This window comes from Ambystoma mexicanum, chromosome 9 (genome assembly GCF_040938575.1).
Source record: "Ambystoma mexicanum isolate Mex_15411 chromosome 9, UKY_AmexF1_1, whole genome shotgun sequence".
Classification (NCBI taxonomy): domain Eukaryota; kingdom Metazoa; phylum Chordata; class Amphibia; order Caudata; family Ambystomatidae; genus Ambystoma; species Ambystoma mexicanum.
In genome coordinates, this window is record NC_090931.1 from 693,986,444 (window position 1) to 694,009,876 (window position 23,433).

The window sequence follows — 23,433 nt, forward strand, 5'->3', positions numbered from 1 at the left end:
AAAATGCAGCAGATAACTTCTTTTCCCGTGCAGCCCAGATCCTTTTGTTCCTGGCCTCAGTCGTGGGGATGAGAGGGAGGACTTCTGGGGACTCCTGCACTACAACGGGACGGTCACGGATGGCAACCGGCAAACTTCAAACAATCAGCTCCTCGCATCTACTGCAATCAGCAACACTGTGGTTCTTGGCTGTCGAGGTGCGCCTTCCTTGCATCTGGGGTCCCACTCTGTTGAGGGGGCTCAGGCTCGGTCAGACCTGCTTCCTGGGAGTCTGGAGGATCTTCCTGGAGCTCTTGGCCAACTTAAAAGCAACACACACAAACTGGTGTTCCTTTCCCTGGCGTTTCGGTTTCCAGCAGCAACTCTGGAAATTCAACCAGCTTGGTCCCACCAACTCAAAAGAGAGAAGTTGCCCTTGCAGGGGATTCTCTGTTGATACGAATTTGGAGTTTCAGCACAGCAGCAAGGCTTCACCAGGCAAACCAACGGTCCAGGAGTTGCAGCAGGCGTCTTCAAATTCTTCTTCGGATTCCTTCGTCCAGTGGTCGACTGCCTTCCAAGCCAAAAAGCCTTGCTTTTTATGCAGGTTTCTCCCATTCATTCCAGCCTGGCTGTCAATCACTCAGCAGGGTGGCTGTCCTTGCCGGACAGCCAGCCGGCCAATCACCTAGGAGTGCATTCCTGTCACGTAGGAGACTAAGCACAGGGAGTTGGGCACCTCCCTCACTTCCTGCCCCCACCAGACACACTGGAGCCAGAGGCGGGCTTCACTAGTGAATCCCGCCAATGACAAGAACAAACAAAGGGACCAAACCTGGTTTGACACACACAGTAAATCTCAAGGACCATTCCACAAAGAACTGGCTAAAAAAGAAGACCTGGGCCATTTTGATGAAAAGGGCACCTAAGGGTGCTTTACGGCAGCTGCGAACGCAACCCGCGGTAAAGACACACCACGGTAGTAAAAAGTAAACCACTGCCACCAGCCATTCATCAAGGAAAGGGTAACTTAAAATTGTTCCATGAGAAGCTAGACAAAGGGGATACTATGAAACCCCTCCAGCACCCTGTCGTAAGATAGTGTGTGCTGGGTCTAGAAATGTGTAAGTGTAAGTAAAGTCAATTTCACTTTGCTGCTCTTGGAAACAGTAGTTATCCAAGAGAAAGGTGTTTAAACCTTTGAGGAAATCTGAAAGACTTCCCTGTGCCAATGCACTGAAGGTGCTGTGTGACAATACAAAAAGATGCCTATGGAGTTTGTCAGACTCCAAAAACCAAAAGAAAAAGTAAAAATCACATTAAGATACATGAGAGAGTGGGAAAAGGAGTCTCGCTCTCTCCAGGTAAAAATGAAAAAGTCCTAGAGTCCAGCAAAAGAGCTGGGGGTCTCTAAGGTAGAGAGGAATTAACACATGTCTGAGAATTCTATGGCAAGACCGGTGGCTCACATTATGCTTCTCTTTCTTTTAATTATTCATATAAAGAAAGCTCAGCAGCAAGGTATTTTAAGCACTTGCATATAACAAAACTCGTTCTGAAAGTGCGTTGGTAAAATACCTTACACAAAACTATAAAATACATAGAGTCCATAACATTAACAGGATAACGGGAGAAAAACTTCAAATCCCATGATGCTCCAAAAGTCATCTGTGTCCATGGTCACGTGGTACTGTCCTTCCAATGAATGCGCAGGTGCTCCCATAAACAGTCCTGAACAAGAAATAACTTCCTCTTTCTTTGCTGCTCACTGCAAGAGAAGTAATTTCTTGTTCAGAACTGTTTATAGTTGCAGTATTTGTCTGTCCTTTCCCGATAACGTTTAATTTTATGAGCGTTTGTTTTCATAAGCGAATTACTCTAGGCATAGCTTACTTTGCTTGCATTACATTTACGGCGTTTTGTCTTCGTTTTTTCCCTCATCGTTGTTCACCAACGCCAGCTGCTTCCTGCTGACATCGGTGTCAATGGGGATTAAACGAACGTTCGGAACGTGATAGATCTTAATCTTTGTTGTTATTGCGGCTTCAATCAAGCCGCCGCGGCGCCGCATTATCTTTTCTCCGCCTCCCCGGCCCGCTATTACACGTGGGCTCCGGGGAGGACTACGCAACTAAGCGCGGCGCGCTGGTGCGGCACCAGAGGGAGCTCCTGCTCTCTCTGGTCCCTTTCTCGAGCTCCGGCGCTCGTACGAGCATTTCCGTTGTGACAGAAAATAACAGCTGATGCGAGTGCGAGCGCCGGAGCAGGAGCTTGTCAATTTCACTTACTGATTCTTTAAAATAAAAAATAAAAAAATAAAAAAAAATCACACAGAAGGAAAGTGGGAGCGCTAGCAGCATCCAAAGCATACAGCTTGGTCTGCTCAGCCCTCATTAGCCAGACAACATTGAAGGCGATACTCCTTCAATCAGTAAAGGCAAAAGCTCTGGCTTAATAAAAGATCTGGGCCAGTGAGAGAAGGTGATCAAGCCCAGAATATATATTTAAAAAAGGGGAAGGTGATTTTAACATGGCAGCACAATATTCCCCTCAACCAAACCAGGACTGGTCAGGAGATGAGGTGGCAATGGAAAGGAGCCTACAAAAAGGTCCTTGGATCCGCTGTTAAAAACAGCGTACAAAAAGCTGTAACAGGTATGATTCTACCAATACAGCAGCACCTGGAAGATATGGAAGAGCGCATGCGAGGGCATTCTCCAAAGAGAGGAAAGAAGACCCAGAAAAGAAAACACCTTACCCAAGGGGGAAGTAGTCCGGCTCGTAAGAGCAAAAGCTCTCTCACCCCCCCCCCCCCCCCCCCCGAGCCAGTTGATTCCTGCCACAGCTGTGAAGGACCCTAGAAAGGGTATAGACAGAGCCTGAAAGTCCTGCCAGGATAAACTATTGGACGTTGCCGGTCCTCTCGCAAAAATATTAGAGCTGGCAGAGGAAGCCTCCACCTCCTCAACTTCAATCGATCCGGTCATTCTCTCCGGTTGGGCTCAAAGAGCCATCTGTCTACTGGGTAATGCAAGCTGCGCTATTTCTACCGAGCGTAGGAAGGGCATACTATTCAAAATGGATTCAAAACTGGCGGAATTGGCGAACACAGAGTCTGGCGCCGCCGCGCAAGGGCTACTCTGGAGATCCTTTTATGAAGGAGATGTCCAAATTCGTAGGGACATTTACAGCACTGGATAAAGCCCAGGCTTCTATCAAGGAGGTTTTCTCATCTAAGGTTTTCACCAGGGCCGGTCGAGGGAGAGGTCGCTCTTCCGGCCGTTATGCCTTCGACAGAAGACCTCATTATCAACAGCAGAACACCTGGCAAGATCGTGCCGATACCTTTTTCCCCTCCAGAGGACGTAGCAGAGGCCGCTACTGGAGGAGAGGACCGAGGAATGGAGCTCAACAACCCTCAGGTCAGTCTAATGATAACAGCGCCACTCACGCCCATTGGGGGGAGGCTAACATTCTTTGCAGAAGCTTGGGACGCTTTGTCAGGAGACTGGAATTCTTTGCTCAACCTTTTCAGCCCAGTTCCCCTGCCCCTATAATAATGTCAGAGCCAGATCAGAAAGCGTTAGACAGAGAAATTCTCAGTCTATTTCAGAAGCGAGCGATTCGGCCTTGCTCGACCCCGGCGGGTTTTTCAGCCCAATCTTTCTAGTGCGCAGGAAGGAGAAAATAAGGCCCGTGATAAACTTGAAAGCACTCAATGAATTCATAGTTTATCGACATTTCAAGATGAAGGGTATCCACATGCTCAGGGACCTTCTCAGGCCGAACGATTGGCTTGTAGGTTTAGATCTCAAAGACGCTCATCTCGCGGTGCCGATTCATCCGGAACAAGTAGATTATTCAAGATTTTCTTGGTATCGCAAAGATTGGGAATTTACGAGTTTACCCTTAGATCTCTCTTCAGCTGCCTGGGTATTTACCAAGCTGTTGAGACCCGTAGTAGCTCGCTTACGAGAACAAGGCGTCCGCCTGATAAATGTATCTGGACGACATTATTCTTATGGCTCAATCTCAAGAGCTAGTGCAAGAGCAAACCAAACTAGCTATAAACTTGGTCCACAGTCTCGGCTTCCTCATCAACTGGGAGAAGTCGGCTCTTTGTCCTTCCAGTAATCTAGAATTTCTCAGGTTCATTGTAGAAACCCAGAATTCGTAGCTTCGTCTTCAAGCTGCCAAGATGCACTCAACCAAAAGAGAAATTTGCAGGCTCGTACAGAGGGACTTTAATCTCACTACGGGAGCTAGCAAGAGTGATAGGACTTCTGTCCTCGTCCATTCAAGCAATATTTCCGGGTCCCTTACATTACAGGGAATTTCAAAGATTGAAAGGCCAACACCTGAGAAACAGTCTCTCTTATTCTCAACGATTGACACTATCACTTCAAGCGAGGACAGAGCTAAATTGGTGGCTATCACACATGGAGGCTTGGAACGGCAGAGCCATCTTCTGTTTTTACTCCAGATATCATCATAGAATCGGATGCCAGTTGTTCCAGATGGGTAGCAAGATGTGGCACAGCAGCCACTGGAGGAACTTGGTCTCCACAGGAGCTAGAAATGCACATCAATTGCCTAGAGCTTCTCGCAGGCTCTTTCGCAGTACGCTCTTTTGCCAGAGACAAAAAGTGAGCTGTTGCATTCTGCTAATGATGGACAACGTATCTGCCGTAAGATACATCAATCATCTGGGTAGTACCAGGTCTCGTCCATTAGCAGAGCTCGCCAAAGGCTTCTGGCATTTTTGCTTGGATCATCAGATCTCAGTCACAGCAGAATACCGGCCGGGTCTCAAGAATGTAATAGCGGATTGGCACTCCCGCCATTACTCCGATTCCATCGATTGGAGTCTAGACAAGAACATATTCCTCCGCTTACTTCAGTACTGGGGTCCCCTGTCCATAGACCTTTTTGCGTCTCGGCTCAACACTCAACTTCCTGTGTTTTACAGCTGGAGACCCGACCCAGCAGCGTCAGCGACAGATGCATTCCTGCAGCCCTGGACGCAGGGGATTCTCTATGCGTTTCCCCCCCTTCTCCATGATAGCGAGGACACTGGCGAAGGTCCATCAGGACAAAACAGAACTGGTCCTCATAGCACCAGTATGGCCTTCTCAGACCTGGTATCCAGATATTCTGGAACTTTCCACGGATTCTCCAATCCTTCTACCCCGGTATCAGGATCTCCTATTAGATCCGTGGGGTCAGGCTCACCCCCTGCTAGTTTCCGGGTCACTGACTCTAGCAGCTTGGAGGATTTCAGGGCAAGATGGAGGACTCCGGGCATGCCCACCAAAGCAATCCATCTCATTGAAGAAAGCTGGGCCCCTGCTACCCACAAACAGTATTCCAATTCCTGGAATACATGGAGGATATGGCGCCAGGACCGGAGCTTGCATCCAGTTTCAGCGCCTCTAGAAGAAATTCTCAATTTTTTAGCCTCTTTAGTAGAAAGAGGCCTGGCTTACAGAACAGTAAACACATATCGATCAGCGATCTCTGCAGGCCACAATTTCATACAAGGGGCCCCCAGCTGGAGAACATCACCTAGTTTGCAGATTGTTAAAAGGTATCCGCCTTACAGTACCACCTCCATCCCGTTACAACAAACTTTGGAAGTTAATAAGGTGCTCAATCTTTTCCTTTCATGGCCAGTTAACGAAGAGTTATCGCGTACGGCACTCTCCGGCAAGCTTACTACTTTGCTTTGTCTCGTGTCTTGCAGGAGAGTATCGGATGTTAGAGCTATGGATCTAGAGGGTAGGTCTTTTTCCCCTGACGGTATTGTCTTTCACGTAAGAAAAAGAACTAAATGTGATTCAAGAGTGATCTCTTACCCAGCTTTTAGGGAACAACCCAAGCTATGCGTGGTTCAGTGTTTGAAAGCCTATGAAAAAGTAACAGCTCCGCTCAGATCCACTCCGAGCGGCCAACTTCTCATAGCTATTCACAAGCCCCACAAGGCAGTCTCAGCCCCTACCTTAGCCCGCTGGGTGCGCTGGACGCTTACCCAAGCAGGGATTCAGTCAGAGGAGCCATGGCCTCAAAAGCCTTTCAGATTGGCATCCGTCTAGAGGACATCATGAGGATGGCTGATTGTGCAGGCAAATCGATCTTTAAAGAATTCTACTTAAAACCAGTAGAACAACCTGCTTCGATAGTGGCAAGTAAGCTTTGAACGAGCATAATGTGAGCCTCCAGTCTTGACATAGAATAAAGATTTTCCATAATAACTTACTAGAAATTCTTGATTCTATTAAAAGACACAGAGGCGAGCATTATCCCACCCATCGAAGAAAAGCATATTGCGTACTGCTTAAAAATGACTCATTGTTTCAATCTGTTGGTCTAACCTCATATTGTGTAACAATAATAAGATGCTTTTTTCTCCCACCCCTTTAAGGGAACTAGGGTTGTTATACGGAAGAGTTAATATATTTTATTTTTCCTTGGCAGCCTCTACAGACAAGTCAACCTAATTTGCGTGCCAACGGATCCTTCATCTGGTTTAACGAGGTTTAGAATTCTATCAAGACAGCAAGTTCACAGCCTTGAAAGAGGAAGTTATTTCTTGTTCAGGACGGCTGGGAGCACCTGCGCATTCATTGGAAGGACAGTACCACGTGACCATGGACACTGATGACCTTTGGAGCATCATGGGATTTGATGTTTTTCTACCGTTATCCTGTTAATGTTATGGACTATGTATTTTATAGTTTGTGTTATGTATTTTACCAACACACTTTCAGAATGAGTTTTGTTATATGTAAGTGCTTAAAATACCTTGCTGCTGAGCTTTCTTTATATAAATAATTAAAAAGAAAGAAGCATAATGCTCGCCTCCGTGTCTTTAATAGAATCAAGAATTTCTAGTAAATTATTATGGAAAATCTTTATTCTCTGCAACACCAGTCTTGTCAAATGAAGAAAGACAGCTCTCTTGAGGTGTTGCGTACAAAGGGATCCACATCCTGTGCAGTGCCCCAGTACAGAATTTCTTACAACAGAAGCAGTATAGAGCTTTAATTGCTGGCCTTCTGGCCAAATGCAACTCCTCCATCACGTCTTCCGGAAGGTCGCAATCCCTGTACCTTAGCCTTTCAGAAGCAAGGTGTGCAGATTGAGCATGTGCAGGCTTAGTTGGAGAACTAGCCCCCCCCCCCAGCCCCTGCACCCCCTGTCCTGTCCCGAGAGAAGTTCTGGTCTCCAGGGAAGACTGGACAGAAGGCTATGATGGTCCAGGTACCATATCGTCCTGGCTCAGTCTGGGGCAATCAGGATCATGGTTGGTCTGTACCTATTGAACCTTGTGATCGCTTGAGGCATGACTGGAATCAGTGGGAACACATACAGGTGCTGGAAGTTCCAGTCCATCACCAATGCATCCCCTAGCACTCCTCGGAGGAAATTCCCTGGATCAGGAAAGTTTGCAATTCCTGCTCACACTGGATGCAAACAGATACACTTCAGATTCCCCAAATGGTGAAGATCTCTAGAAGAACTTCTACACTCATGGAAGAGCGAGCCCTGCATGCTCAGGGAATCTGCCCTCATGTTCGCCTTCTTAGCAAGGTGAATTGCTGACGGTAAGATCTTGTTGTGAAATGCCCAAAACCAGAGCTTCATTGCCCCTCTGCACAGGGGGAGTAACCCTACACCTCTCGTGCTGATGTCCCATTATGCTCTCTCGCACTCTCCAAGTCCCCACCCCGCTGTGGGTACTGTTGTGGGTCACCCGACTGCTCCTCCTGTGTGTTCCCTCCTGTGTGACCCTCTGCGCATCCTCCATGGTGCAGTGCTGGCCTGTGCATCACACCTTTCTCTCTTTCGCTCCCTCCTCCACCTATTTTCCCCCTTGCACCCCCTATGGTGCTGTTTCTCCCATCTTCTCCAACTGCTACTCTAGCTCCTATCGTATCCTTCTCACTAAGTCTGGAAGGAAGAAGTTCAAGAGGGACATCCTGGTCTCCCTACCGCCGACACCTACACCAGTGCTTCCTCCATACGTACTCCCCAACATCCTCTTTGTCGTTCCCTCACCAAACCTATGGACCACCCCCAGATCTCTTCCTCTCCCATTAATGGTGGCCCTCAGTGGGAGGTCCTCCTGGTCCTCCTCGCCTCCCTGGGTACTACGCCACCCCCTGCTACCACCTCTGCCCCCTCTCGGGGCCCTCCATCGCTCCTGCTGGCCGTACCTCAAGCCTGTACGCCACCCTGGAAGTCTTTCAAATGTGAGAATCTGCTCCACATTGCTACTCTCAACTCTCGCTCTGTCAAACACTCCTCTGACATCTGCCACCTCCTTGAAGAACTTGACCTGGATGTTCTCGCTCTCACGACATGGATCACGCACAGCTCTGTCGTGAGTTTTGACACTCTCCTCACTGATGGCTATAAGATAAGATCTTCTCCGAACCCAGAACTAACCGACCCAGAGGTGGAGAAGCTCTGATCTTTCCAGAGTAGGCCCCTGCTTCTTTCATTCCTACGCAGGCCTACTCCTCCTTTTAATGCCTGGTGTGCAGGCGCTCTCTCTCACTGTGGCCACCATGTACAGGCCACCTGGCCAGGTTGCCCTTTTCCTCTCAGAGTGGGCTGACCTGACCTCTGCTCTCCCTCAGAGCCCTAAACATCCACCTGGATGCTTCTAATCCTTCCTCTGTGCTCTTCCGCAACACACTCTTTCTATTCTACCCTCTGGTCCGACACACTCTGCCGGACAGACCTTGGACATTCTAATCTCCTCAGACATCCCCCCTCTCTCTAACCGCCTTACCACTTTCTCTCACCTGAAACGCTCTGACCCTCAGGCCAAGCCCACACCAGCACTGCCACCTAACTCCTCAGTCATTCAGCCCATGAAGCGTGTGGCAGTGGATGCCTTTGCCGCAAACTTTCTCCGCTCCTCCGACACCCGACTCACACTTGGACACAGTCCTCTCTAACCTGCATCTTTCTATCTCCAACACTCTGGACGCCCTTGCCGCCGTCATGGGAATCCGTCTGAAGCCTACCCGCAAGTGCAGCTCTTGGTAGGACCCGCCCTGAAACGCCAGTGCAGGGTGGCTGAGGGGAAGCTCCTCCTCCTCCTCCCTCCTTCCTTCATCCTTCCTCCTCCACAAGTCCGATCTATGAAGGCGACATCCAAACAGGTGCTCCCCTGCTCCTCCAGAACCATCAAGGACCACATTGACAGCCTTGCTCCAGTCTTGGCCGATTTCTGCAATCACTCTTTCCACACTGGACCCTAACCCCCCCCACCCCGCCCCGCTCTCCTCATACTCATCCTCAGGCACCTTCCTTGTGCACCTCCTCCTTAAAAAGCCTTCTGCCGGTCCTACCTATATGGCAAACGCGCCCCATCTCAATCACTCCTTTCCTGGGCAAACTAGCAGAAAAGCTGACCATCTCCCAGTTCACTCTCGACACTGGATCGGTTGGCTGTCTCTATGACCATCAGTAAGGCTTCAGAGCAGCCAGAGGCACAGAAACTGCTCTCCTGAACACTCTTGAAGATCTGTTCACTAATCTTGATTCCAGTCTCCCATCTGTCCTCATCCTCCTTGACCTCTCCTCTGCTTTTGACACTGTCAATAACGCCATTGTGATCAATCGACTCTGAGAACCTGGGCATCACGGATCAGTCAACCTCCTTCCTCCGGGAACAGACCCTCCAAGGTCCAACTCAATTCCCTTCTCTTCACCACCTCTCTCTGTTCCCCAGGGCTGTAACCTTTCACCCTGGCTCATCAATGTCTACTTGGCCCCTTTGGCCCACCCGATCCCTACATCCTCCTCAGTGTTATGAGTGACACTCTGCATGCTTTCAGGCTCTCCTCAGCCTCCTCTCTCGCTCATTCCTGTCTATCCGTGATTCAGGATTGGTGCGCCTCCAACGATCTCTGCCTTACTGCCAGTAAGACAGAGATCCTCCTCATTCGGTCTGTCTCTGTCTCTCCTCCTCTCTTCATATCACGGGCCTTGCAAAGAAGGCTTACTACCAGCTGCACCTACTCAGAGGTATTCTTCCTTTTCTCACGTTTCCCCAGAAGCTCACCGTCTCCAGAGCCCTGGTTCTCTCTAGGCTGGACTACTGCAACAGCCTCTTTCTAAATCTGCCTTCCTCTACTCTCTGCCCTCAAACTAATCCAGAACAGGACTGCAAGGCTTGTCCTTGGCCTTAAGCCCAAGGCCCATATCTCTCCAGCCCTGAAATCTCTCCACTAGCTCCTGGTGGCTGTAAGGGCCAAGTTCAAGTCCCTTTGCATCGTCCACAAGGCTTGCTGGGGCCATGACAGGAGATCCTGAGTGACCCTGCTCAGGACTTTAATCAAGAGCATCATGCTGCCAGAGAACTGCGACCATTGAGACCCGAGGGCCCATTGGAGCAATCTCATTCTCAATCGAGCCTCTGGCACCAGGCAGATACAGGATGCCATGAGGCTGGGCAACCATAGGAAGTCTAAGGCCAGGTGGTATTGGGCGTTCTGGAATTTGGTGACCATCTGCAGTATGTGTAGAGCCCTCTCCTCGGAGGTCGGTAAGGCTCACCAGAGGACGAATCCAGAACCGCACCGATGAATTGGAGCGTTTGAGAAGGGGTCTGTTGCAGTTGAGATGATCAAGGGCTTGATCCGGAGACCGAGCCCTGACTAACTAATCATCTAGTTAGATGGAAGATGTGAATCCCTCCTTTCACGAGACTGGCTGCCACTACCACCAAAGCTGGGTGAAGATTCTCGGGGCAGAGGTAAGCCCAAAAGGCAGAGCTTGAAACTAGAGGAGTGTTGCCTATGACGAACCTCAGATACTTCCTGTGGTTTGGTAGGGGTGGCACATGGGAGTAAGAGTCCGAGAAGGTCGAGTGACATCAACCAATTCTAGGGCCGGAGGATCTGGGAATAATGTGAACATCTTGAACTTGTCCTTCCTTAGGAACTTGTTCAAGTTCATCAGCTCCAAGATAGGTTGCAGACCTCTGTCCTTCTTTGGGACCACAAAATAGTGGGAGTACCACCCCCTGTTCCTTTCCTGCACAGCGACCAACTCGATGGCACCCTTCTCTAGAAGAGAGGAAACCTATTGCAGGAGCAGTGGGTCTGAAACAGAAGTTGGTCAGGCCAGAGGAATGCAATCCGGAGGTTCCTTTAAAAATGGGAGGCAGTATCCCTGCAAAACTACCTGAAGCGCCCATGTCTGAAGTAATGGCAAACCATTCTTGTGAATAGTGTGACAGACGAAGTCCTTACAGAGGTTTTGTGGCAGGGGCCACAGTGGAGGGGACAGATGTTGAATGCGGTGTGCGTTTTACCGGTTGTATACGAATTGTTCGTTTTACAACTGTTCGAATGACAATTGACCTTTTCACAATTGACCGAATTGTGAACCCACAACCCCCCACCCAACGCCAAACCTATATATATATATATATAATACCGTTTTACTTCCTCTACCTCTAGAAAGTAGAGAGAAACCTCTCCTGATCTTGAAGGGAACCAGGTTGCTTACCTTGTTGTCCATAGTTGCAGTAACAAAGAGGTTTGCTCTTCCATTATGTGGAAGGTTGAGCAGGTTGTCTTTTTCCCGCACCCAATGACTTTGCTGCAGCCTAAGAAGCCTGCAATTTTTCCAGGCAGTCATCTGCCTTTTGACCAAAAAGGTGTGTGCCATCAAAAAGCCTGTCAAGCATTTTTGCTTGAACGTCCTGCCCAAACCCCGGCTCTGTGCCAGGCGAATCTTCGCATGACGGAACTCGCTGCCATAGATCTTCAGACATCATTTGGCTGTGTCGAGACCAGACTGAAGGGATTGACACACGGCTTCCTTTCAGTCTTCCGCGATGTTAAAGAATCCTTTCCTCATTTCCACTCTCAGGAATGTGCCTTGCTGCCTCAGCTATGACAGACCAGACTGTGTATGTATTTTTAGACAGTGCACAGGAAACATGAACCGCTTTTACTGCCATAAAGCCAGAAGCAAAAAATGTTTTTGCTAGAGTGTGATGACACTGGTCATTCCTGTCAGGGGGTAAAGATGGATAGGCACTAGCCTTGTTATGAACAGTTACAGCCTGTACTACCAGACTATCATTTGCTGGGTGTCGGATAAGGAATCCTGGGTCAGACAAAGCTGGTCTGTATTTCTTGGTAAAATCCTTGTGGACTGCTGGTCCCGAACAGGGAGTCTTACATAGCTCCATGAGGGGATTTTTGATGGCACTATCCAAGGGAAGGACAGGTTCAATGCTTGTGCCCTTGTCTGAGCTCTGTCAAGTACATTCTGTTATGTCACTGGGTGGGGGATCCCAACCTAAAGGCATCAGTTACCTTTGCCATTGTCCTCCTGTATGCCACAGAGTGGACTTGAGGGTCTTGTTGTGGGAATTCTACCTCAGGTGGTGTGTCCAGGCCACTTGCATCGTGCAGGGAGTCTAGGTGCGATAGCCCTTAAACCCAAAGGGAACCGGGTTGTCATCCTCATCGAATATGCCCTGAAAAGAGGCCATCAAATCCCTCCTAGACTTAGTAAATCTACTCAAGGAATCTTCGACTGTCATCGATTCATCCTTTTTTTGACAGCTGCGCCGATGGAACGTCAAAGAATGCAGAAGCCGCCGATGTAGGTAGCATCGGCAGTCCTCGAATCGAGGATTTCACCGGTCTCGTCAGCACACAAGGTGGTTGGTGAACTGAGTCCCGTCCGGCTTTGTCAGGCAGTGGGCTCAATAGTATTATTCCCAGAGGAAGAGCGAATGGGTGTGCCCGCTTTCCCAAACACCTGCCTCATTTTGATGCAAAACTCTTCCGACTTTTCTGCTGAGGCGGATTTAGACCGAAAATGAACCTGTCTTTCTGGGGAGGAGTCTTCAGACGAATGTCTCCGTCTCCTTCTCTTCTTCTTCGTTGATGAAGAAGGGGAATGATGAGTCGCTCCTCAAAAGATCTTTTACAGTGTTTTCTCAACTGTTTTTTTCGCTTTGTAAGGTGATTTATCGGCTGTAGAGTTCTTTTCCTCAGGTCTGTGCTTCGAAGGTGTCGTACTTGGAGACTTCAAAGACAAGCGACCCAGGGCCAATTTGGAGGCTCTTGCTTTTAAGGCATTAGGTGTCATAACTTGACACGAGCCGCAATCCACCACCAAGTGTTCGGTACCGAGTCACCATAAACAAACTGAGGATCAGTGAGCAACATTTATGCACCGCAATCACAGCACTTCTTGAAACTAGAGGGTTGAAGGGAATGTTTTGAAAGTGAAATGCTTCAGAGAATTTCTCTGATACCAAGTTCTTGAGTAGTGTGTAGGGCAGGCAAAAAAGGAACCAAGGTCACGGGGTACTGAGTGTGGCATTTGTACACACATCGACGTCACATCCTGCCGCGAAGAGACTGCCATCGACGCCAGTGCACACAACGCCCTCTTATGAGAAAACGTTTTCAGAGAGCTGCAAAACAGGAGAATAAATATCCCAGATGAGGAATCCACAGGAGGACACAATCCATTAGAAGTGTGTTTTAGGGTGGAGCTTGGACTCTGAAAATGGGGGTGGGTTTGATATCTGTGCAACACTATTTGAACTGTCTGATGCATTATTAGTGTTAATCCTGCATAAAATCATTATTTCTAATGCAGTCTGGCGATCTTGATTAATACCATTTCATAAAGTCAAAGCTGCTGATCTCCTGTCTACTCATTATTGCTAATCCAGTGCCCGTTGGGCTTTGCTGATCTCTTGCTTGCTGGTCAATATTGCAAATTCGGCTTGATGGTCTTATTCCTAATAATATGCAATGGCGTTCTTGCTAATCGTGTCTGCAATTGTGATGGCTCTCCTCTTTGAGGGGCAGTAATATGAATCTTACTGGCCCATGTGCTTTAGAAATATGTGCTCCTAATGCCGCAGGAGCAACATTCTTAAACTGCTTTAAAATTGTTACGAGTGATTGCTTAGACAGCACAGAAGAGTCTAACTTTGGGTGAAATTTGACACTGATCCAGAGTTTGTGGGAAATGTTTGGTTTGTTAAAGATTTTGCAGTGCTGGCTGAAAACCTCCTCCATACAGTTGTGGATGTTCCCCTAACTAAAGACATAAGAACCTGAAGGGATTATAACTGTCATTGATAGGATGCTGCCAGCAGCACCAGATGTTTGTTGATGTACAAGCTATCGATCCATGGTCTGGAGTGTGTATATTCAACATCTGCCATTAGCCACTAAAAAGGCTATAGTATTGCTTTTAAGGACAGAACACTTGGACTTGAATACATTTTTTCAAAATCTCTGCAAAAGAATTGCTTATTCGATTAAGGAGTGTCATATCCTATGTTTTTCCCATATCTGGAGTCCGTTTCTATCCTATGTACCGGACTCAAATCAGGATTCTTCTTGCCCCCTATGATGGAGGGCCTAGGATATTCTGAGACAGCAATAAATAGGCCAGTGGCAGACTAGTGAGAAAACAATGCACTATAGACCGATATCACTGCCTGAACCTAACCTTAATTTCATGCAAATGCGTTATCAAAAAGGGCACATTGAGGTTAACCTTTTTTACCTCAAAAGTGCATTGCATTTGATTGTACAGTCAGGCAGGTACTGTGGGAAATTCTTCATAAGAAGGGGTTGGTCCTAGCTCCCTGTAGATCTTAGGCCAAATGTAATTCCGCCTAAGCTCTAGCAATAGGTATTGTATTCAAGGGAATACTACAGGGCCATTTCATAGAACAAAGGGTGCGAGAATGTGTTCAATTTACATTAATGATGTGGAGGCAGGTTTGAGAGTGGCAGCCAGTGGCATACCCTATATTAGGTACAAGACTCGCAGCAATTCCTCTTTATGCAGATGACATAGTCCTTCTCTCGAGGACACAAAACACCATGCAAGCATGGCCTTCTACCTTTGAGCATTATACGGGTAAGCGCCACCATAACATTCATTTAGCAATAATTGGCTTTTATGTGGCTGGGTAAGGAGACAATTTCAAATGTTGATTCATTGTGTCCAGTAGTACCATCACTACGTTGCTAACGTTACCATTTTTTGGGAATTTGTATCTGTGATAATTTGAAATGGAAAAAAACATTTCTAATTTCTACAATTGTGACTAAACCAGCAATGGAATCCTTAGAGGCAGTATAAAGCCCCTTTTGGAAGCCTTCAGGGATCAATTTGACTGCCAGGCTTGCCATGGAGTCGTCATTTGGGGTTACAGGGAGGTATTACAAATAGAAAGAATTGAACTGGGCTTTTTAAATAAAATGTGGAGTTTCTCGATTACCACCACTTAAGAGTTGGTATACCTGGAAACGGGTAAGGATTATATCACTGATTCCACTAAGGCATCACCCACTTTGCTCTGGCTTTCCATATGTAAAAATCCTGGCCTAATGCTAACAAGTCATAATTAACAACATCATGAAATCATCTTATTGGAAAAATATCCTGTAGTTGGAGGTCTGTAATGACTTTAGCAACAGAGTGTTGGGGAGAATTCTCATTTCTGTGCCAATTCCCTTCAACCTTAGAGACCCCCAGCTCTTTTGCTGGACTTTTTAATTTTAACCCTGAAGTGAGTGAGCCCTTTCTCACTCTCTCGTGTGTTTTGACCCGATTTGGATTATGTGTACCCTTTGTTTTTGGATTCTGACAAACTCCATAGGCATCTACATTTTGTATGGCGACACATGGCACCTTCAGTGCAGTGTCAGAGAGAAATCCTTTGGATTTCTCATAAGGTTTAAATACATTTTCTTGTGTGAACTACTGTTCCCAAGAATAGTAAAGTGAAATTGACTTTACTTGCCTTTTCTCTTTGTAGGTCCAGCACACACCATCCTATGTGGAGTGCCGTGAGGTTACTTAGTAGCCCCTTCTCCTACCTAATCATGTGACATTTTTTATGTTACCCTCACTACTTTAAATGGCTGGTGTCAGTGGTTTAATGTTCCTACCATTGTGCTTTGCTACCGCAGGCTGAATCCTCAGCTGCAGTACAGCACCCATGGGTGATCATTTTGTCAAAATGGCCCCAGTCTTGTTTTTCCCCCTTTTTCTGTTTGTGAGGTCTTTCTTGGGTTTTACTCTGCGTGCCAAGCCAGGTTTGAGCCCTTTGTTAATTTTGCCTTTGGCAGGCTTCAGTACTGAAACCCGCCTCTGGCTCTAGTGTGTCTGGAAGGGCAGAAGTGAGGGAGGTACCCGAAACGCCCCTGTCCTTTGTCTCTAGAGAAACCTGAATGCACCCAGTCCTGATTGGCTGGCGGGCTGTCCTTTCAGGACAGCCACCCTGCTGCTTGAGTGATAGCTAGGCTGTGTATGAATGGGAGAAACCTGCTTAAAAGGCGAGGGTTTTGGGACTAGAGGCAGAGTCGACCACTGGGAAGAACAACCAGATGAAGAAACCGTGAACGAAGCTTGCTGCCTCCTCCTGGACCTTAATTTCCCGGCGAAGCCCTCCTGCTGTGCTGAAACTCCTTTTTCTAAATCGATAAGAGAAGCTCCGGAAGGGACGACTTTTTCCCTTGGGTTAGTGGGACCAACTAACCTGAGAAACTCTACTGGACCATCTTCCCCGACCGACTGTAATTCTTTGCTGCTGCAGGAACAGGTTGCCAGGGGTCGAGAAATCCATAGTAAAGTGCAATGTCTGATCTGGCCAGAAGCTCCTGGAGTCTCCCCAGGACCCTCCAGAAGCAGGACGACCAGAGCTTGAGTCCTCACCAGAATGCAGGACTCAAGGAGTGAAGGAAGCCCAACCGGTATCCAAGATCACCAGTGGTGCGGTTTACCGAGCGCTGAAACCGCGAAGTGCTGCTGACCTGAAAAGAGCCCATAGCTGCCGCCGACCTCCGAATTGCTACAGGCGTCCTCCCTCTTGTCCCCACGACCGAGACCCAGGATCTGCATCCTGCAACCAGAAAGAAGCCAGCTGGACCATTCTTCCAACTTAAGGTACTGTTCTGACTTGCGGTACTTACCTCAGTGTCCTTAGCTTTGCTCTTCTCAGTTGAGACTTGCAGTAGCTACTTTGCTAGAGTTGGTTTCAGCTCTACCCTTCACAAGTGTAACAGCTTGTGACCCTACAATGATTTTTCTTCAACAAACTCTCTAACTTTGTGCAAGACTTTGCTATCTAAGAAGTGCCTCATCTCCATAGGCTGTACTCCAATTGACTTTGGCTGTTCTGGCTCCCTACAGACTCTTCTAGTCTATTTGACTTTGATACTTACTGTCCCTCATAGGTGAGAACTTGGTTTTTAACTGTTATTGCTGGGAAGGTTTTTATCTAGACTTCATAAGAGGATGTAAGGGCTCACATGATCCGAGAACCAGTTTAACCTTTTTCCTTCCCTTAACCTTTCCTTTCTACAAACCTCAGAATCTACAAAGTGTACTAGTGATAAATAAATGCCATTACTGTCCTAGTTAGTAAAGTCACCACAGGGTGTAGGAAGTATGTAAGAAGCATCTCTAAAGATCATCCACTAGCTTTGTGTTGATTCTGGAAATGTGTTTTAAAGTATATTTGATTGTTACATATATTGCCCTTTTTAAAAAATGCTCATTTAAAAACTGTTAAATAAATATTTATAACAGAAACCTTGAGTGTAAGTGCAACTTGGCTACTTGTATTTGTGGATTGCATTGCTACAGCTCTACAGCTCACATTTACCCCTCTTGAGATGAGCCTGGCTGCTCAGTCACACCACCAACCTGTGTAGTACAGGCCTACACCATAAGGTGGGTTACCCAACACCAAGAGGACAGGTGTTGTATAGTCTCCCACAGGGCTACTACATCAATTCTTGCCTAACACAAGAGAATATAGTGATGTGTTGTTTGGGAAGGGGTTCGATCTTATACCAGAGGACTGCAATCACCAAATTAGGTATGTCAAAAGTAAAGTCACGTACAGCCTTTGGAAAGCACCAGAGATATAATACTCATACTGAATTACCTTACAGCTAAATCTAATCCAGGTTTAGAAGACTTACTCACTTGCATATGACCCATTCACAAGAAAGTAGATGGATCACAAAGGCCTATTTTCAACAACTTCCAAAAGGTTTGACATTGGCAAAACGTGAGGGAGGCGGTAGAGAATTTAGAGTCCCTTTATGGATGCAGCAACAGGGCTATTGATACCCTGATGCATCTCCTTTTTTTAAGCAAAAACACACAAGCTAATAAGCGATCATCACTCATGAAAAAAATATGTGCACAGTGTTGCCCCGATTTGTTTGTATACTTGAGTGCGGTCAGGAGCTGCCTGGAGAGAGGTGGGAATATGTCTATACAAAGCAATGAACAAACATAGAAGTGTTGTGTGCATGAGGTCGAATTCCAAGGGGATTATTATTCGTAATATTAGTGAGAAGCTGCCATTTTCTAACCTGTGTATAGGTTTTATTTTGATGATGTATTTTATTTTTGGATTTTGTTTCATTATATGCATTATGAAAAAAGTCGTTTAAATGTTACTTTGTATGCACAATGTTATGTTGGGTTTTATGGTTGTAAACTGAAATTAACTTACTACTACTACTTCCTATCCGTCTGCACCACTTTGATTTTCTAAAGCCACACTGTAATGTAAACTTAATTACCTCTGAGGGCAATGAGTTCCTCCTTGGCTGTACCAAAAGAACGGAGGATTAGTAGGGTGATCCCAGAAAACAATCTAAAATTCAGTTCTCTTCTTTATGTTGCTCTTAAAAATTAGACACTTATGGTGTAACATTTGAGATCCAGTCAATGATCTTGGTTGCACATCGTAAAAAGTTGCATGCACACATAAATGTGCACATTCAATAGATCACATAGAAAAAGTACAAGACATTTGCACTGAAGTAGGCCCAATCACAAAAAAACAAAAGTACCTTGCTTTCCTGGACTTTTCAGAATTTGTCAGGATGTTCCAGCCCTTCATAACTGGCATGGCGCAAGCTGCGACTGGCTGTGATGATAAAAGTAAACACAATCAGCAAGTAGCCCAACAACACTATTGCACGTTGAATAGTAGTCCTTATATATTAGCGTGAGGCCTACTATATATACACAAAATAGGAGACTGCAGCTGAATTTAGCAAAGCTCTCGAAGGTCATGCAGAGAATCACCTTTAATTCAGGCACTCCCTGAAAACCTGTTTTAGTTGTTTAGCTGCTTGATTACCGTGGAACTCTTGCACCAAGATGCCTGAGAGTGTGCGGTATGAATGCAATTAACAGACAGTCATCTGATAGTATTGCCTCATACAACAATAAGCGTGAAGCATGGGGCAATTAATGGCACGGACCGTACTAGGCCAAAGTGAGAGATACGAAGCAACTAGAGCCATTATCAGGCAAAGCAAGGGGCAAATTTAAAAGCAACGTGATATACATTGGGTATTTCTGGGGGCAGGATATAGTGGCATGGACAATGTTAAGTGACATAGTGCAGTTCTCGAGGAAATAGGACAGTGGGGGCAGTGTTGAGGAACAACAAGGGAAGAGTGTTTCTTTAAACGGCCACAAAAATGACTGGGTAATTTTCTGGGGACAATGTTTTTATAGAGACATTGTAGGAACCACAGGACATTGAGCAAAACCGGTGCAGAACAGGCAGCATGCCGTTGAAACTGGCATGGTCATTTTCTGCCAATGTTTTAACAAAGACTGGTACACAGTAAAAATCGGCCATTCCAGTGTGTTCGAGCAGCACACTAGGCAGGTTGGCTTATTGAGCAAAGTGAGAGACACACCCTACGATATTGGAGTACTACCCTCGTATTAAAGGGCAACCTGGAGCACTTGAGCAACACTAGGCTATACTTCATGGCATTTGGTCACAGCGCCCTTACTAACAAATTCATTTTCTGACCATTCGGATTTGCGCTTTGCCATCTTGCGAAGAAACAATGTTGTGTATTAACTTTCCAACACACAGTATTTAAAATGGATGCAACTATATTATGGTTATAATCTTTCAAAGCCTTGTTGAGGTTGACATATTTTCTCTCTTTTTTTTTTTTTTTAAATTACATCTTGCTCAGTTCATACTTGGATAATAAAAGAATCTTGCATCACCAGAACCCTTTGTGAAAATGGTGTGGTATCCCACCCACGAATTAGCAGCCTCACCGATATCCCATTAACAAATCGGGCAGGATCATCGCTGGGTAGTGTCACACTGTAATTTCCAGCAAACCTCAGAATCCGTACCAGAGGGTCTGCATTATGAAATTTTAATTTTCAAGATCATCTGTGGCAATAAAAAACAAATATGCCGTCCTGGTGAGGTTGGGGATGGAGGCATTTTATTGAAGAAATAAAAACAAACAACTTGATATATTTAGAAATGTATTTCGTCAAAAATGGTACATTAATATGTAAAAATAAAGACATTTTAATTTCTAAAGAAAATTCGGAATAAGTAACATGCGAGGTCAAATCTATGTCTGGATGTTACATTAGTGTGCATTTTCGAACCCGTTTCCTCTTCAATACTAGCATATTTTAAAATCTTTGTTTTCTTTTAGGTTTCGGCTAGATTGCAGACCAAGCACTAAAGAACAGCTGAACGAGAGAAGAATTGTTATTGTCGTAGGAACATCTGAAAGAATGTGTGCAAAGTATAGTGTATGTAACCGAGTTGAGACTAGATCCCCAAAACCATTATGTGATGATGGGGAGGGAGCGAGGATCAGTCAGTAGGCACAAATAACATGCTTCTGCTCAGACTACCCATTCAAATGCAGCTTCTGGAGTACATTTTAGGGATCTATAGAACTTCATTGTTGTCCAGTGTGGAATCATTCATTCATTCATTCATTCATTAATTCCTGCTGCCACCTTTGCGCCTCCCTGAATCACAGTTTCCTTCTTGTTTCAGAAAACGAGGGAGCTATAGGTCAGGGGACGCAACTGGAACTTCACCAAACGTACAAATAAAACTCCCAGTCACTTGTAGTGCACGTTTCCACTTTTATTAATTGCGTCCATATATTTATTCCACAAGTATGTTCGTCTTCAGAAGAAGAAACGATAAAGCAATTGTCATTTTACACTGCAGATAAAATGTATTGGGGCATGTCTGTATTTATTCACTAGCCACCCTCCACCCCTTACTTATTAAAGCAATACTATGTTACAGGAGATTTCCCTCGCCAAACTTACAGAATGTGGTTCCTCAAGGTTATATATTGGAGATTCTCTTCCACCACGTGCATTCCGCAAACAGTTCCTTGCACCAGATATACTACATATGTCCAAGCCAGCCTGGAACACTAACAGTCCCCGCCCTTCTGTACCTTCCCATTTCTAGGCTCCTTATGCATCATGCGGTCTACAGAGTTGACCTTCTACACAGTCAACCACTACTCTGTCCTCTCTAACAGTTGGGCTTGGCAGTCCCAGGATTAAGTTCCTCGGTTTTGCCACGGGACAGTGAAACTTAACCTTCGCACAAAAAATAAATACAAAAAAACCCTCATGCTTCAAGGGAACACGTGCAAACATTTTGAATGTACCCACAGTCACACACTTACTAAACGTACTAACAATTAAATATCCTAGAATTGCTCTCCTTTTTCCTGCACTCCTAGTCTGAGCAGGTTTCGCCAAGTCGATATGCATACAATCACAAGCACTATCCTCTCCCACTTACCTCTACTAGAATCTGTCCCCAACACTGGATGTTCATCTTTACTTCCTCCCGCTTGCCCTCGCCATACGCGCCCCCCTTTATTTTTCTCCACAGGCCAGTCTAGATACCCCATGATGGAGCAAAATATGCCACTTTCCACGTTTCCAGACATACCTCTTGGCTGTGAGACCTTCATGGTGGTGGTTAAGATCGATTTTCAGAATCAACCCTGTGGAGAGATTCTGAGAGTCCACCCTCATATTCTGGTGAACAGGAAAAGTCACTAAACTCAAGCCAAACTATCAAGGTAGTGTGCCTGAAAAGTAAAGCTTACACTTAGAAGAGTGTGGGGTCGTGAAGGGTTCAGTTAACTACATACAGAGCACTCCAGACAGGCAAACTTTTAAAAAAGTAAAGTAGTATTCATTAGGCCTTGAAACAAATTTGTATCACTGAAAATCACAGGCAAGCAAAACTACTAAATGTACACTATTAACATAGGTACATTCACCATGGGTTAATTTTGCTGAAGAACACCAACACTTTTTTAAAGCAGTAGATCAGATTGAAGTATGAACACTAGAAAACTGTAAATGTAGTAAAGCCAGTGAAGACAGCAGAGGTAAGTAATAAAACAGTTAGACGCAGGTATTTAAGAACAGTAAAACACAGTTAAATTGCCTTATAAAAAAATAAGGCCTTGTACTTTGAAAAGTCTTCCGTGTCAAAGGAGATAGAGCCTAGGGCCTTACAAGCGGCAAGTCCCAAAGTTAGCCCTTTGTTGGGAGTTAGGAGTCTTAAGAAGACAGAACAAGTGTTAGCAAAGCAACATGTAGGTGTAAGAGTTTCAAGTAATTAAGAACAAAGCACGCAAAGTTCTTTAAGGGTCGTCTCGCTATCCCACCACCTTGAAGATTGGTAGTGGGTAAGGGGTATACTCGGTCAGAAGTCCACCAGTCATGACCTGGCAAGGCATAGGTAGGGAGTTGGGACCTTGCGCCGGTAAAACCCCTATGAAAGGAGAGGTGGTAGGAACAGTAATATAAAGTCAACCCCCTGTACTCATATTACGTCAGTAATCACTTCTGGGGCTTCCAAATCTGCTAGGCCCACTAACTGTGTATTGGTTCCACTGAAGTGGGTTCAACGGTTCACTGCTGCAGAGGTCACGTTCAACATCAGAATTTGAGTCCAGCTAGTCGGTGGTTCCGGGCTCGAGCAAGACGTTCCAGTGACTGGACAGATGGACAACTCTTTCCCAACACGAAGACCACCACAATGCAGACGACCTCAGGAGTACCTCCTACGACCCCCCCCCCGGCAAGATAACATAGGTGGGAGATATACACCTCAATCACATGGCGGAGAACAACCCTCATGGTGGGGAAAAAGGAAGTCCTGCAAGGTCCCCCCTATTTGCGCTGGAGAACTGCAGGGGGCGGCACCTTGTCTCACTGGTCGAGAGTTTGCAGATTCTTGTTGGGAAAACTCCCCTAACGTCCACTTGAGGCAAGACTTCATAAAATTATCCCAATGGTATACAGGTCCCCAACTCTTAGTATCAGTCTGTACTACTCAGATAACCTTGGTAGTGGGGCAGAGCATTCAGGCTTATAAAAGGAATATATGGGTTATAGGTAAGTATAATGAAGCCAGTTAGTACAGCAGTTCACAGAAACACTTACACCAATTAAGCTATATTAAAATATATATTTATTATATTTACATAAGGAATGTCTTAAAATACTTGGATCACTTAAGCAACACATATAGGAATACTTATAAACACTTTTCAAAGGCCACTGCTTAGT

At 46.0% G+C, this 23,433-nt stretch overlaps 1 protein-coding gene across 3 annotated transcripts in view; it reads right to left on the reverse strand.

Annotated features, from left to right (window-relative positions):
* NDUFS1 (NADH:ubiquinone oxidoreductase core subunit S1) overlaps positions 1-23,433 on the reverse strand; it is a 1,009,292-nt gene that overhangs the window by 898,460 nt on the left and 87,399 nt on the right. For all 3 annotated transcript variants that reach the window (XM_069615565.1, XM_069615566.1, XM_069615564.1), the window contains exon 5: positions 18,876-18,952. In XM_069615565.1, the coding sequence (XP_069471666.1) occupies positions 18,876-18,952 (77 nt within the window). The remainder of the gene's footprint in view (positions 1-18,875; positions 18,953-23,433) is intronic.